This window comes from Mus pahari, chromosome 14 (assembly GCF_900095145.1).
Source record: "Mus pahari chromosome 14, PAHARI_EIJ_v1.1, whole genome shotgun sequence".
Lineage (NCBI taxonomy): Eukaryota > Metazoa > Chordata > Mammalia > Rodentia > Muridae > Mus > Mus pahari.
The window spans coordinates 63902692-63917645 of record NC_034603.1 but is presented as its reverse complement, the minus strand read 5'-3'; the positions used below and the strand labels follow the sequence as shown (position 1 = coordinate 63917645).

General features: G+C 42.9%; 1 protein-coding gene across 1 annotated transcript in view; it reads right to left on the bottom strand.

Moving 5' to 3' along the window:
• Window positions 1–14954, bottom strand: part of Skap1 (src kinase associated phosphoprotein 1) — a 297239-nt gene that overhangs the window by 264312 nt on the left and 17973 nt on the right. The window contains 1 exon segment of the mRNA XM_029546245.1: window positions 5970–6075. Coding sequence (XP_029402105.1) covers window positions 5970–6075 — 106 coding nt within the window.

Here is a 14954-nt window from a genome sequence, read left to right as displayed (position 1 = left end):
GAAGTACACGTGTGTGTGTGTGTGTGTGTGTGTGAGAGAGAGAGAGAGAGAGAGAGAGAGAGAGAGAGAGAGAGAGAGAGAGAGAGAACCAGCTTGGCCAGATGGTGGTGGTGCACACCTTTAATCCCAGCACTCAGAAGTCAGAAGCAGGCAGATCTCTGAGTTTGAGGACAGCCTGGTCTACAAAGTGAGCTCCGGGATAGCCAGGGCTACATAGAGAAACCCTGTCTTAAAAAAAACAAAACAAAATAAGTCTGATTATTTGAGATTGATCCCTGGGAGTCACATGGTAGGAGAGAATCTACTCCAGACTGTCCTCTGACCTCCATATGCATACTTAGGGTACAATGTGACACTTCACACACACACACACACACACACACACACACACACACACACAAATAAATGAGGTAATAAAAAAGAAACAAATTTCTCCATCTAAACTATTTAAATCTTGTTACTTAGCATGAAAAATATGAAAATATTATTACATCTCTGAATTACTCGTATAAAATATTTATTTTATGAGATGCCCAAAGGGGAAATCTACTTACTGACGCCATCACAGCAGCCCCATGTAAAAGAAAAGAAATGGGGTAATTTAATCTCAGAGCCAGCCTCAAATACCTCCCACAGATGAAGGAATAAATAAGATAAACATTAGTATAAAATTAAAATGAGATCGATGCTCATCAAGGTTGCTCTGAAAGGACAGAAGCTTTCCATACAAGAACGCAGGCCATCAGAGAATCCTGCAGCTTAAGCCAAGAAGCCAGAGGGAGGCTGTGCTGAATCCGTTTCCCTTGGAGCATTTCAGACTGTGAGAGCAACAAGCCCTCAGCCCACAGAATCAAAGTCCCCCGAAATCTTGCACTGCTGTGAAATCTCCATACACACTCACTGAATGGCATATAGCTACCACACACACTCGACACACAGCTAACCAATCAGTTGAGAGAGAGCCCAACGTTTCTGTAGGTTTTTGTTTTGTGTGTCTAACTGCGGTGTTGGTGACAGAATCCAGGGCCTCATGAGAGCTAGGCCAGTACTCTATCACTAAGTTACAACCCCAGCCTCCTTCAGTCTTCCTTACTTTCTCTCAGTTGGTTTTAGAATAAGTTAATTACATATATATTTACTTCGTGTGAGTGTTTGTCATGTGCCACATACAGGCCTTGGGACAACACTTGAGAGTCAGCCCTCTCCTTCCACTATGTGGGTTCCCAGGGACTGAACTTAGGCTGCCAGCTTGGGGCAAAGCACTTTACCCACTGAGCCAGCTTCTCCCTGGCTTCTCCCTCCTTCCCTCCCTCCCTCCCTCCCTCCCTCCCTCCCTCCCTCCTTTCCTTCCTCCGTCCCTTCTTAATAGAAGGGTGGGAATGAAAGCAGAAGAGCTTCTCTTTTGTATCTAGAGGTGGGTGTGCTTGTGTTGGTTGGGTTTTTTTCCCATTATTTTTGTTTATGCTTTTGTTTTTGTTTCTGTTTTTCTGAGAGGGGGAGAGAGGGAGGGAAGGAAGGAGAGAAGGAGGTTAATAGAGGGAGGGAGAAAGGGAAGGAGGGAGGGAGAGTTTGAGTCTTTTAGAGTTAGTTAAACAGATCATCTGGTGCTCATGTTTTCCTTCATTGGCACGCAAACTCTGTGATAAATAGCGGAATTCCAGACTAGAGAAATGACTCAGTGGTTAAGAGCACTGGCTACTCTTCTAGAGGATCCAGGATCAATTCCCAGTACCCACATGGTGGCTCACAACCCTCTGTAACTCCAGTTCCAGGAGATCTGATGCTGTCTTCTGACCTCTGTGCACAGTGATGCATAGTATACACACAGGTAAAACACACTTATACACACGAACACACACACACACACACGCACACGCACACGCACGCACACACACACACACACATGCACCAGGATTAAAGGGAAGAAAGATGAAAGCAAATCTTTAAACTTGTGAATATATAATTGCCCAAATAGCACATTAAATATTAGTTTTCTTGATTATAAACAAAAGTCCTTCATTTAAATGTGTTTTGTTTGGGGAGTTTATAAGCTCAGCAATGAATACTTAAGCATATTAAAACTATGCAATTAATGATAATGATATTTGCAACATACTACTTAAAAACCTCTGCCCACTTTCGAAAGTTGTACCAGACTAACGTGTGTTGTTTTTTTTTTAATGACACCAAGATGTCAGAATCATAGATATTGTCAGATTAAATCTTGTTTTCAAACTAAAATTCATGTTAAGAAAAAAAACCACTAAAATTCCTGAAGAAAATCAAAATTCTTTATTTAAGATTTTTGAGACTAGTGTATCCTATTTGCCACCCATAATGAAATCTGCTAACAGATATCTTTGCTCTATTTTAAATGTCCTGGATTTTGCAGAGTTTGGGCCGTAAACCTGTTACACAAGGTTATTTCTTTATTTTTAGTTCCATTTAACCATCTTATAAATCCACTCGTCTCCTTTGGTATTATTAAGTTTCACAGAGGGAAATAACACACCATGTTTGTGTCCACTGGCTCTGGCCTTCACTTCCAACAGTGAGCATGTAAGTGAGGAGCCCCAAAAAGGGCCATCAAGAGAGGATTTATCTCTATCTCAATGATAAAAATCTTCTGTTTTTTATTCCTGCCTTCACTCTCCATGTATGATTGCTGGCAGATGGTCTCCGCTGGATCAAACGCAGAAGAAACGCCCCCACTGTTTCTCCAAATGCGTAGGTACGTCATCAAGTTTCTGAACATGGTTCGTATCTGTTTCATCCCCGGGTCTCACATCTGGAGCCAATCCTGCAGTGACCACCACCATAAGGAAGAGTCTTTTGTCCCAAGCATACTGCTGGAGCTCAGTGAGAGCCTGGACTCAGAATGTGGACGCTGTCTGTCTTGAGGAGAGGAGGAGGTTTCACAAACAGCCACGAAAGGCATAGCTCAGGACATCAAACACCACAACAGAACTTCATTTCCCAGGAATCGTAGAAACTGCCATCCATATTTCTTTTGTCCTATGTGAAGAATGTTATCCATCCTTGGCACACTTTCAAGTACAATAATGCAGCTGTAGATACAGAAATCTTATTCCAGCATTGTTTGTAAGTCTGAGGAGTGAGCCTAGAGCTATAATATTGATGCTGATATATTTATGAGCATGGCAGGGACACAGCGAACCTAGAGTGATGATACTGACGGTGACATACTGATGAGCAGGTCAGGGACACTGCAGACTTAACACAACCATCATTTTCTGTGGTCAGTCATCCTGGACAACAGGAAGGTGGCGAATGCTACATCCCACCAGCAGTGATAGAGTCAGACACGCCAATTCAAACAATTCCGCAACCATGGCGTATACCACTGAATCTGAGGCAGCCATGAAAGCCTAGGATCCAAGGCCCTAGGGTTTACCAAGGCTCAGGCAGGGCCATTTTTAATTCCCTTCACCCTTTTTGTCCCTCAGCAGCACAATGTGAAGAAAGAGTCAAGGGAACATAAGCTACGAAACAAGCCACAGAGTGGGAATATGCGTGAATATATATATATATATATATATATATATATATATATATATATATATATCACAGACACATCCTAATTTACCAAATCCCAAAAGCATTATTGCTTTACTGTAGCTAAAGGTGAAACATTTGAAATGGCTTCCATAATTCTTCCATTGCTCCAGAATTCCTCATGTATAACGCACTCTCAGATTTGGTGATTTTTGAATTTTTCTTCACATATTGCTTTGGGGGGGGTAGATACAACTGTCATGCCATATGAGTAAATGCTGCCACTTTGGCATATTTTCAGTATCTTGAAACTACTTGGTATCAGCACATAGAGGTGCCTAATATTGGCCAGACACAAATGGAACCGTAGAGGTGGCATGGCTGAGGAAGATTCAGGAAAACAAGGATTCTTTTAGCAACACTGTGATTGAAGAGGTGGGTGGAAGGAGATCTGGTTAGAAGAAAGCCTCCTTTCTCCATCTTCTTGTGTGGTATCTAACCTCTGGGTCCTCACTTCCTCGGCCATCAGATAATTATGAAATCCCGAATAAAGCATCATCTTTCTAGCAACAAATCAATGAACAGAAAGCCCTCATCAATGATGCTCCCTAAAGTGCCCACTGGTTATTATTTTCAAATGCCTAACCCACAAACCACACAAATGTTCTTTGGAAGCCTTCTTTATTCCATGAAGGGTGGGGCCGTGTTTGTGTGTGTGTGTGTGTGTGTATGTGTGTGTGTGTGCGCGCGCGCGCGCGCACGCGTGCACTCATGTGCACACGCATGTGTGTTTCAAAAGGAGATTGAGGAGATCTGTGAGGGGTCTGGAGAGATGGCTCCTACACTTCCTTCCAGAAGACCCTGGTTTGGCTCCCAGCATTCACATAACAGCTCATGGTTGTCTGTAACTCCAGTTCCAGGGGACCCAATGCCTTTTTCTGACTGCTATAAGCACCAGGCAAGCATGTAGTGTACGAACATACATGCAGGCAAAATACACATATGCAGAAAATATTTTTTTAAAAAAAGGAAGTAATCTACGCACTTAATGTTAGAACTTAGATCTTTCCTGATGCTGTGACATAAATATGAAAAAATATGTGTATTTGTCTATACGGACCAACAAAATTGTATTTGCCTCCCATATCACATATTTTACAACAACAACTATATTCAGGGCTTCCCTCTTTCTCTGTAATAGAATCTTAAAATTCCACTTTTATACGATCCTTACGGTAATACAAAAGCTAACTCATGAAAATAAAGAAAATCTATGGATCATTCATTAGCCGAGCCTCCAGGTGCATAACTAAGTCTAAACTTATCTATTAACAGGGTAATGCTATTCAAGAGTTTGATTTCAACACTTCACAGCCTAACAAAAATTATATATTCTCACTTGAGAGAGAGAGAGAGAGAAAGAGAGAGAGAAAGAAGGAAAGAAAGAACCCATCTCCAGCATTCTGCTTGTTTCAATTATTCAGGGCAACCCAGGCTGATAATTACACAGTCCCCAGTTGCTGAGCAAAAGTGATGCTTAATTAGCCAGCAGGAAAGGTCGATTAAGATCCAGCAGGGCACCTTGTGAGGGTTTCTCACATTCCTGCAGGGAGTAGGCTCTGGCTGTGCCCTTCCAAAGGATAGAATTCCCGTGTCTAAGAAGTTTCTACCAGTTTTGAAAGTAGAAGCTAAGAACAATTGTCTATGCAGATTAGATCCAGCCCTAAGCCTGGAGATGCTCTCTAAGAGGGCTCCGATCAAGCCTTCCGAGTCAGTCCAGCACCCACCTGGGTGGCAAAAGACAGAGGAGCACTCCAGTGTGCCGGACACTCCCACTCAGTTGCCACCTTTATAAAAAGTCAGTCAGGAAATGGATTGTAAAGGAAATGTGGATTTCTTCTTCCCCGCAGGAAGTATGCGCTCCTCAGATTCTAAAATGTGCAAATGAGATCTGAGCTCCTTATTTTAAAAACATACCGAGCACAATGTTCCTACCCAGTCTGGGACTAATGCATACTGGTACTGTCCAGGAATCGGCTAGCCAGGCCTGCTTTTAACTTTTCTATTGCAGACGGGGCTATGAAAGTAACACCAGCACCGAAACCATGAAAATGTCCCTTCTTCCCACTGGTTACCTGAAGAAGCATAAATGTCTCGGTTTCACCATTATGCTTCTTCTACCACTGTTAGTCGCAAACGTGTTCAATAAGGGCTAAAATCCAAAACCAATATTGGCCTGGTTATTTTAAGATAATTACTAAAACATGTTCATGGTGGTACATCCCAGTATCCTTACCTACCTCCAAATCAACCCATAAATTTCTGCCAAGTATGAAAACCCATGGCAGTTACTTACTGCTCTCATGAATTTATACTCTGGTAAAGGAGATTTTTTTTTTTTTTTTTTTTTTTTTTTTTACTAAAAAAGCATAATGAAGCTGTCTGATACAAACCTGGATCTGATTTGCTGGAAACCCCGGAGAATGTGGGCTCTCTGATCCTGCACCCCAGGACTGAGGTTCTCATTCTGCAAGCCTTCTGCCAGGAAGTCTTCAGTATCTAAAGGAAAAGAAAAGGTGATCAACAGAGGAGGAAAGGAAATCTGAAAGACTGGGAAATGAATGTTGTTTCTTTGGTAAATGTCTGTGGCTGAACAAGTGAACAGTAATGAACTAAGAGAATCATGTACTTAATAACCGTCTATTAGGTATAGCTCGCCAGAACAGAGAATAACCAACATTTCATGTGTCTCTATAAACGACAAGTCCTAACAATCCGAGGCCTTGCTGTGAATTTTAGAAAGCTGGTGCATACATTATCCATAAGAGACAACTGTTTCCGAAACCGTTTTTAAAGCCATGCTTACATCCTCGATGGTCACGGAGAACAGAGGACAGATTGTCAATTTCACAAACATGTAAATGTTATAAATAAGTCACAGAAGGTCATGGACCAATAAGAGTAGAAGTCCTGGTAATTGCCGCTGGAATAAAAAAATGAAGCCCAACCGCAAAATCAAGAAGGAAAAAGGGCAGGCGTTCGGAGGAGGGACATTAATTAGCAGATACATCAGCAACGAGAATGGCAAGGCAGCCAAGTACAGGGGCCCTCACGGAGAAGAAAAATGCCTGGGAGAGGGAGAAACTGCAATTAATGTGAATGTGCTTTATAAAATCAGAGCATGATGGAAGCACAGACTCTGGAACAAATCTCGTTATGGTGAAGGAAGCAATTTGGAGGTACACAAATTTTCAAAGACAAAAATTCATTGATAGCAATTACAATTGCCAGAAATATGAGCTGCATACTTTATTCTTCATAATATGTTTATCGTCCCTAAAAAGCATATAAATGATACAGTTAAAAGTCTCCCCCTCCAAAAAAAAATTGTACTCACAATATGAAACTGCATCACATGTACCACCAAAATAGTGTGATGTACTGACACAGCTGGGCTATGTCAGAACATTTAAACACTTGTTTTACCCTCGTACTATTCAATAATAGTAAACAAATCAGGGCTAGGTAACCATCACCAGGACTTCAGATGAGATACAAAGCCCAGGAGATTGAAATATCTATAAAGAATCACAATCAGCCCCTAAGCCCTGAATCACGTCTACTGTAGATATCATCTAATGGGTTCCTCCAGGGGGCTTTGAATGCTAAGGAACATGAAAATGGGAAGCTGAATTAACAGGAAAAAAAAAAAAAAAACAACACAGCAGCATTGATGTGCCATTAACGCAATACATCATGTTAATAGAAAGGCAAAAACACACAATCGTCTCAAGAGCTATGGAAAAAGCATTTGACAAAATCCAGCGGTGCCTCGTGATAACAACATTCAAGATAACTAGGAAAAGAATGAAAGTTCCTCAGCCTGAGAAATAGCTCCGGTGTAAACCCAACTACAAGGGGCTGGAAGCAGAGTTCATTAGCATAGCCTAAGTAAGCTTGGGACCCAACACAGCAAACAAAATTATTCTCTGAAATCCCACAGATAACCTCTCATACTTAGTTGTGAAAGACTGAATGTTTCCCCTCTCTGTTCTAAGGGCCACACACAACAATGGGGCTGTCATCACTGATAGTATTGCCTTAGTGATACTAGCCAGAGCAATTAGACAAGAAAATAAAGTTTAAACATTCAGATTGGAAAGAATAAAGTAAAACTATCTCTACTTGCCTGGTGTAGTCTTATATGCAGAGAACTCTAAGGTTCACGAAAAATCCATTAGCATCAACACAAAGCCAACATGTTTGTAAGGTATAAAGCCAGTGTCCAAGAACCAACTGTATTTTGACATTGATTTCTGGGTACAGAAGTCTGTTTTTCTGTACCTGGAATCCTGCACATGCTGAGTGAGTATTCTATCCCTAAGCCACAGCACAAGCCATCAACTGTATCAGCAATGAACCATTCAAAAGTAAAGTTAAGAAAATTCTATTTAAAATAATTTCTTAAGAATAAGTTTGCGGGGGCTGGAGAGATGGCTCAGCAGTTAAGAGCACTGACTGCTCTTCCAGAGGTCCTGAGTTCAATTCCCAGCAACCACATGGTGGCTCACAACCATCTGTAATGGGATCTGATGCCCTCTTCTGGTGGGTCTGAAGACAGCTACAGTGTACTCATGTACATAAAATAGATTAATCCTTAAAGAAAGAAAAAAAAAAGCAGGTATTATCTTGATCATTAGAAAAAAAAGGATAATTCTGCAAGGAGTAGGAGATACTTGAGTAGGTAAAATGCTTGTCACACAAGCACAAGGAGCTGAGTTTGATTCATAAAACCAATGTAAAAAAAAAAAAAAAGTTGAATATGATGGCCTGTACTTGTAAGCCCAGTGCTAGGGATGTAAAACCAAAAAGATCCCAGGGACTTGCTGAGCAGCTGGGCTAGCCTAACTGGTGAACTCCAGGACACTAAGGGACCTTGTTGCAAAGGGGGGTGGGGGGAGGAGGGGAAATTTTAAAAGACAAATACTTTAAAATAGTTTCATTGGCCAGGTATGGCAGAGGCAGGCAGATCTCCATGAGTTCAAGGTCAGACTGGACTACAAAGTGAGTCCAGGACAGCCAGAACTTGTTACACAGGAAGAAAAATAATATATAAGAAACAATATTTTAAAATTATTTTTAATCATATGCATGTACGCAAGTGCACATGTGTACGGTGCCTGTGCAGACCAGAGGTGCCAGGAGCTGGAGACACAGGTGGCTGTGAGCCACTCAGTGAAGGGTTGCTAGAGCTCAGTCCTTTGCAAGAGCAGTATATGTTCTTAAACACTGAATTGTCTCTCCAACTCTATAATGAGGTACTTTATAAAGTTGGTTTCCAGTACTTCTGGTTTTTTTTCATTTGTGTTTACCCTCTTTAAAAGGCTATTTTCAAAATAATGGGCACCATGGAAGTAAAAGAAAATGCCATTCGAATACATTTTAAAATTTCCAAGAAACAGCTGGTTAAAAAAGGGGGGGGGGAATTTCCAGGCCAGTGTATGGCTCAGTGGAAGAACGTGTGTTTAGCATACCCAAGATCCTGGGTTCAAACCTCAGAATGGGGCAGCACAAAGAGAAGTAAATCTACACATATTACAGCCAAACTGCTGAAAAGCAAAGATAAAGAAAATTTTCAAAACAGCCAGAGAAAACGACCCATCACACACAGTAGAACAATGATAAGAACGAACTTGAATTTTCATCAGAAAGAATGGCGGTAAGAAGGTACTGGACACTTTGAAGTCCTGAAAGGAAAGGGATGGGAGAGGCCTGGTCAACTCCAAATTCTATATCCAGTGACAGCGGCCATCAAAAGATGAAGGCAGAGTAAAGACAATTGTGAGATCAATGAAAACTGAAACTGCATGAAAGGAAACTTAACGGAAGCTCTCCTCGCCGAAGACGTGTGACCCCAGAGATGGACAGCCCTCCAGGACTGCCCTGGTGCTCAAATATGGGTCTGTCTGAAAGATGCTCATGCTTAATTTTCTCAAGAGACAATGGGCAGTTTCACGTTCAGGTTACAACAGTGCACTGCACAGTTTATTACCTAAGTACAAGCAAAAATGTGTCTCAGAAACATAGTATCACGGTAGCACAGAGCCCAAGGGCGACAGTAAATGAAACCTCCTCCGAATGAATTGTGATGTTACAACACAAAGTAGACTCACTGGAGCTCCCTTCAGAAACCAGATCAGGAGTCCCAGTTTTCAAAATAAATTCATTTAAAAGAAAGTCAAATGAACGCTAAAAAGCACTTGAGCAAGACTTTACAGGCAAGCATAACAACAACAACAAAAAAAATGACAACTGGAAAACAACAAAATAAGCTAAGTCCACTGGAAACAATAGTTACAGAGAAAACGAGCTAATGAATCCAATTTAAAAGCAGTGAGAGATTACTAACATTCAGGATGTTTGGGAAAGCCCTATGGAAACCTATTTTTTAAGCTTCCTTTAAAATACACACACACACACACACACACACACACACACACACGGGGTGGGGATAAGAGAGGAAGGGATGAAGAGGGAATATGGCGTTATCTTAAATGGGGGAGATGATGCATCTCCCAGAAGCTGTAGGTTGCCAGATAAAAGGTCCAGTGCCAGGTGTGGATTATCTCCCATCAAGCAGTTGGGTGATGGGGGGTGGGGGAGGTCCCAAAGACTTTCAAAACTATGCAGCCCGTTGCCACTGTTCACGGTTGCTCACCAGAACTTGACGGTAAGACCCTACTCACTGATCACAGGTTTGGAGAAGTTGAACTGGTTCTCTCCTGGAAGCTTCCTCCTTGCTGCCTAGTTTTCATAGAACAGGCAGTTTTGCCGGTCACGAAGCCTGGGAGCTACAGTGAAGACCAGTCTGGCAAGGCTGATATGTCTGTACTGCAACCTCGGAGTGGATGTTATAGGGATATCAACCACTTCTTAACTGGATGTAAGGCTTGCATCCGAGGAGGAAACTCCTAGGTATAAAAATCAAGTCAAAACCCATGGCTAAGGATCACCATAGGCCCTAAGGGTAAGTCTATTTAATTTTACTAAACAGGCACATGCCTTGTAAATGTATCGCTACACTCATAGATGGCTGCAGCCCTCAAACCTCATCAGAGAAGCATTTAAAAAATACAGACAACCGCAGTTAATGCAGAGACTCGCAGCCAGCCAACATGCAGAGAACAGATGTCTCTGGAGTGCTCAGAAGTACAAAGGACATTGGCATCACACTACCCTCTCCTCCACGTTCAGGAAACACTGTGGAAAAGAGGAAAGAAAGACCGCGAGAACCACGGCGTGAGACAGTGTCTTCTGACCATGACAGGGGCCTTGCCCTCAGGAGCCCACAACAGTTGCACAAGACCAAGCCAGACAAGATTCCTGCCTGGGTGGGGAGGGGCAGACCAACACCCACCCCTAGTTGGTGGCTTCTAGGGGAGGAAGAATCCATTTTCTTTAGGGGTGTGGTTCCTGGTAGGATCCAGTGGATGGCCTCACACCCATGAGCGAGCATACAGTTAGTACAATGGACGCGTAGGTTAAGAGGTTGTGACTTGAATAGGTTATAGTACTGGGACCTGAGGGAGGTTGGAAGCGGGGACTGGACCGAATCTGATTAAAATACGTCGAATGGGTTACAAGATTCCTCAAAGGATGAAAAGAATAAAGAACATTAAAACCCCTAGGCTTGATTAGATGCTGTCTACAGGAAACATGCGTGAATATAAAAACACAGAAAGGCTGTAAAAGAATGGGAGGAACAACAGAGGATGCAAACAGAAAGTGTAAGGAAAACAGAACTGCTGCGTGAACGTCAGGCAAAGCATACTTCCGGACTGGGGAAATACCAGCGATAAAGAAGAGGCTATTTCATATCAACAAAGGGCCATATCACTGGGACACATGACACTTACAGACCAGTTAGAGTCTAGTAACTGAGCTTCCAAGCACTTGACGCCAACTGGCCTTTACATAACAGCAGATTCTACCACCTTCTTCCTTCCGTGCCTCGGGGAAGAGCCTGGGAACCTGTGTATTCTGGGCGAGTGTTCTACTATGGAGCCATATCCCCAGCCCCATTGAGTTGATAAAAAAAATTTTTAAATAGAAGCTGGAGAGATGGCTCAGTGTGTTCAAACATGATGGCTTACTGTTCAAACATGAGGACCTGGTGTCCAGCACCCAAGTAAAATGTAGGCACAGCACTGCAGCCTGTAACCCATAGAGTAAGGGGCAAAGACAGGTGAATCCTGGGGGCCTGCTGGCCAGCCGGTCTAGCCAATTCATGAACTCCAAGTTCAGTGAAAGAGCCTGTCTCAAGAAATAAGGTGGGGAATAATAGAAAAATTACAGTCAGCATGACTTTTCTTCCCCTACTCCCAACATACACACACACATACACACATTAATATATGTGGGTGAGTACACACACACAACATAGACACAAACTGAAATGTCTTTATAAACTCTATGCATAACTGCCAAAGACTGGAAGCAACCAAGATGTCCCTTAACTTTGGATCAACAATGACACAGCTATACGATGGCCATCTTATTTGGTATTACAAAGAAATGAATGGAGCTGGAGAGTTTGTCTCAGAGGTTAAGAGCACTGGCTGTTCTTCCACAGGTCCTGAGTTCAATTCCCAGCAACCACATGGTGTCTCATAACCATCAATAAATGAGATCTGATGCCCTCTTCTGTTGTATAGGCATACATGTAGGCAGAACACTGTATACCTAGTAAATAAATAAATCTAAAGCTGGGCGTGGTGGGGCATGCCTTTAGTCCCAGCACTTGGAAGGCAGAGGCAGGCAGATTTCTGAGTTTGAGGCCAACCTGGTCTACTGAGTGAGTTCCAGGACAGCCAGGGCTACACAGAGAAACCCTGTCTCGAAAAACATAAATAAATAAATAAACAAATAAATAAATAATAAATTTAAAAAAATGTAAAGAAAAACATTGAAAGACAGAATGAAAGGGATTAATGGAGTTCAACAAGACAGATCAATGGGTAAATCCACCATGTCTTGCAATCTATATTCAATCCCCAGGACTCATGGTGGAAGGAGAGAACTGACTCCCAGTCCTCTCACCTCCATATATGTGCCTACACACACACACACACACACACACACACACACACACACACACACACACAGATGCACACGCACGCACAACGTACACGCCTGAGTACGCACATGCGCACACGTGTGCACACTGAAATAAATAAATTTTTTTAAATCCACGGTTGGGGAAGGTTCCCAGGCATGGGTGGGGTGGACAGGCAAAGCATTGATGCTGTCTATAGTGCCTGGCCCTGTAAAGCAGCATACATGACGTGGACAGTTGTCAAAACCAACGGGACTCTACAGCACAGAGACTTCATCCTTAATGTCCATGTCTTACTCAGGGCTACTACTGTGGTGATGAAACACCATGACCAAAAGCAACTTGGGAGGAAAGGGTTTCTTTGCCTTACCCTTCCATATCACCGTTCATCATCAAAGGAAGTCAGGAGAGGAACTCAAACAGGGCAGGAACCTGGAGGCAGGGGCTGATGCAGAGGTCACGGAGGAGTGCTGCTTACTGGCTTGCTCCTCGGGGATTGCTCAGCCTGCTTTCTTATAGGACCCAGGACCACCAGCCCAGGGACGGCCCCACCCACACTGGGTTAGGCTCTTCCCCATCAAGCACTATGTAAGAAAATGCCCTACAGCCAAATCTTATGTAGGCATTTTCTCAAATGAGGCCCCTCCTATCAGATGACTCTAGTAAGCATATTCTACAGACATCAAACATCACTTAGGCTGGGAGCTCTCAGATATAGACATTCAACATGACCCAACTGTTCTACAGATGGATGGAGTAACCTCACTGGAAAGAAAGAAGGAAGGAAGGGAGGAAGAAAGGGAAGGAAGAAGGAAGGGAGGGAGATGAGGAGGGAAGGAGGGAGGGAGGGAGGGAGGGAGGGAGGGAGGAAGGAAGGAAGGAAGGAAGGAAGGAAGGAAGGAAGGAAGGAAGGAAGAAAAAGTGCTGACATAGCAGCTTTTGAAATGAGGAGTTAGATATATGACCACCCACAGCTTACTACCAACATTTGGTTTCATTAATATGGTTCTCTGTGTGTGTGTGTCTCTCTCTGTCTCTCTCTGTCTCTCATTCTCTCTCTGTGTATGTATGTATGTGTGCATGTGTGTGTTGCATACACACATGCATGCTCACATGTATGATAGAAATAGAATTCAAGCCAGCCAGGGATACAAGGTAAGATCCTGTCTCAAAAAACAAAAAACAAAAAACAAAACAAAAAATTGCTCTCTTTTTCTAAACAACAAAATAATCTTGAATTATAAACTAAATTATAAATATCCTAAGTCTATAAGTAATATAAGTAATCAAACAAGTTAACAAGTGGGAGATAAGAGACAGCAGATCTCTAGTGTAGAATTTGTGTGGATATTCTACCCCCAATTAAAGGAGCCATGCCTCCCGGTCCTCGAGTGTGGGCTGCGCACAGCTACAGGCTGCAGCTTGGAGAGAGAACTAGAGTGAGTCCAGAGTGGGAAACCTGACACCAGCCAGGTGTTCATGGTTCACCATCAACCATCATAAATCATACTGACAGCGTGAACTCTTGATGCAATGTGGTGGTGAAAATGATACTTTTGTGACGACCCTCCCTCAAACCTGTAACCCCAGTCTCATCAGAAGAGGAACACTAGACACATCCTGACACATTCTAACAGGAGGTCATTCTGCTGTCTACCTGACTAGAACTCCTCAAAAGGGATACATTTATTAAAAAAACAAGGGGAGTATGGGAGATAGCCACAGCTGAGCCCCAGAAGACCTGACCAGATCCTGGATAGAATCCTGAGACAGAAAAGGGCATTAGGTAAAACTCCGGAAGTTGAGTGAACCTTATTAGCTGAATGAAGGCTTATTTGTCCTAAGTACCTGTGATGGCTAATCTTGATTATCAACTTGACTACATCCGGAACCAACTAAAACTCAAAACAGCTAGACAGGCCTGGAAGGGATTGTCTTGATCTCATCATTTGAGGTAGGCAGACTCACCCTAAATCCGGATCGTTTGAGGTTAGAAGACCCACCCTACCTGGGCCACACCTTCTGTGGAGAACCACATAAGAGGCCATGGAAGAAGGAAGCTTCTGGGTTTGTCTTCCTGCCTTCACTCCCACTGGTAAGCTCTTGGATCTGACAGCTGAAGGAGCCCTTTGCTGGTATGAGAACCTACTGCCTCAGCATTTCAACACAGAGCCAGGCCAGCTGAGCTACCCAGCTTCATGAACTGAACAACTACTGGATTCTCAGCCTTTTTGTAGACAAAGTCTGGGGTTGGACTAAGCGGACCATAGGGATTAAACCATCCTAACAAGTCCCCCTTTAACAGAAATAGACCCATCCTATT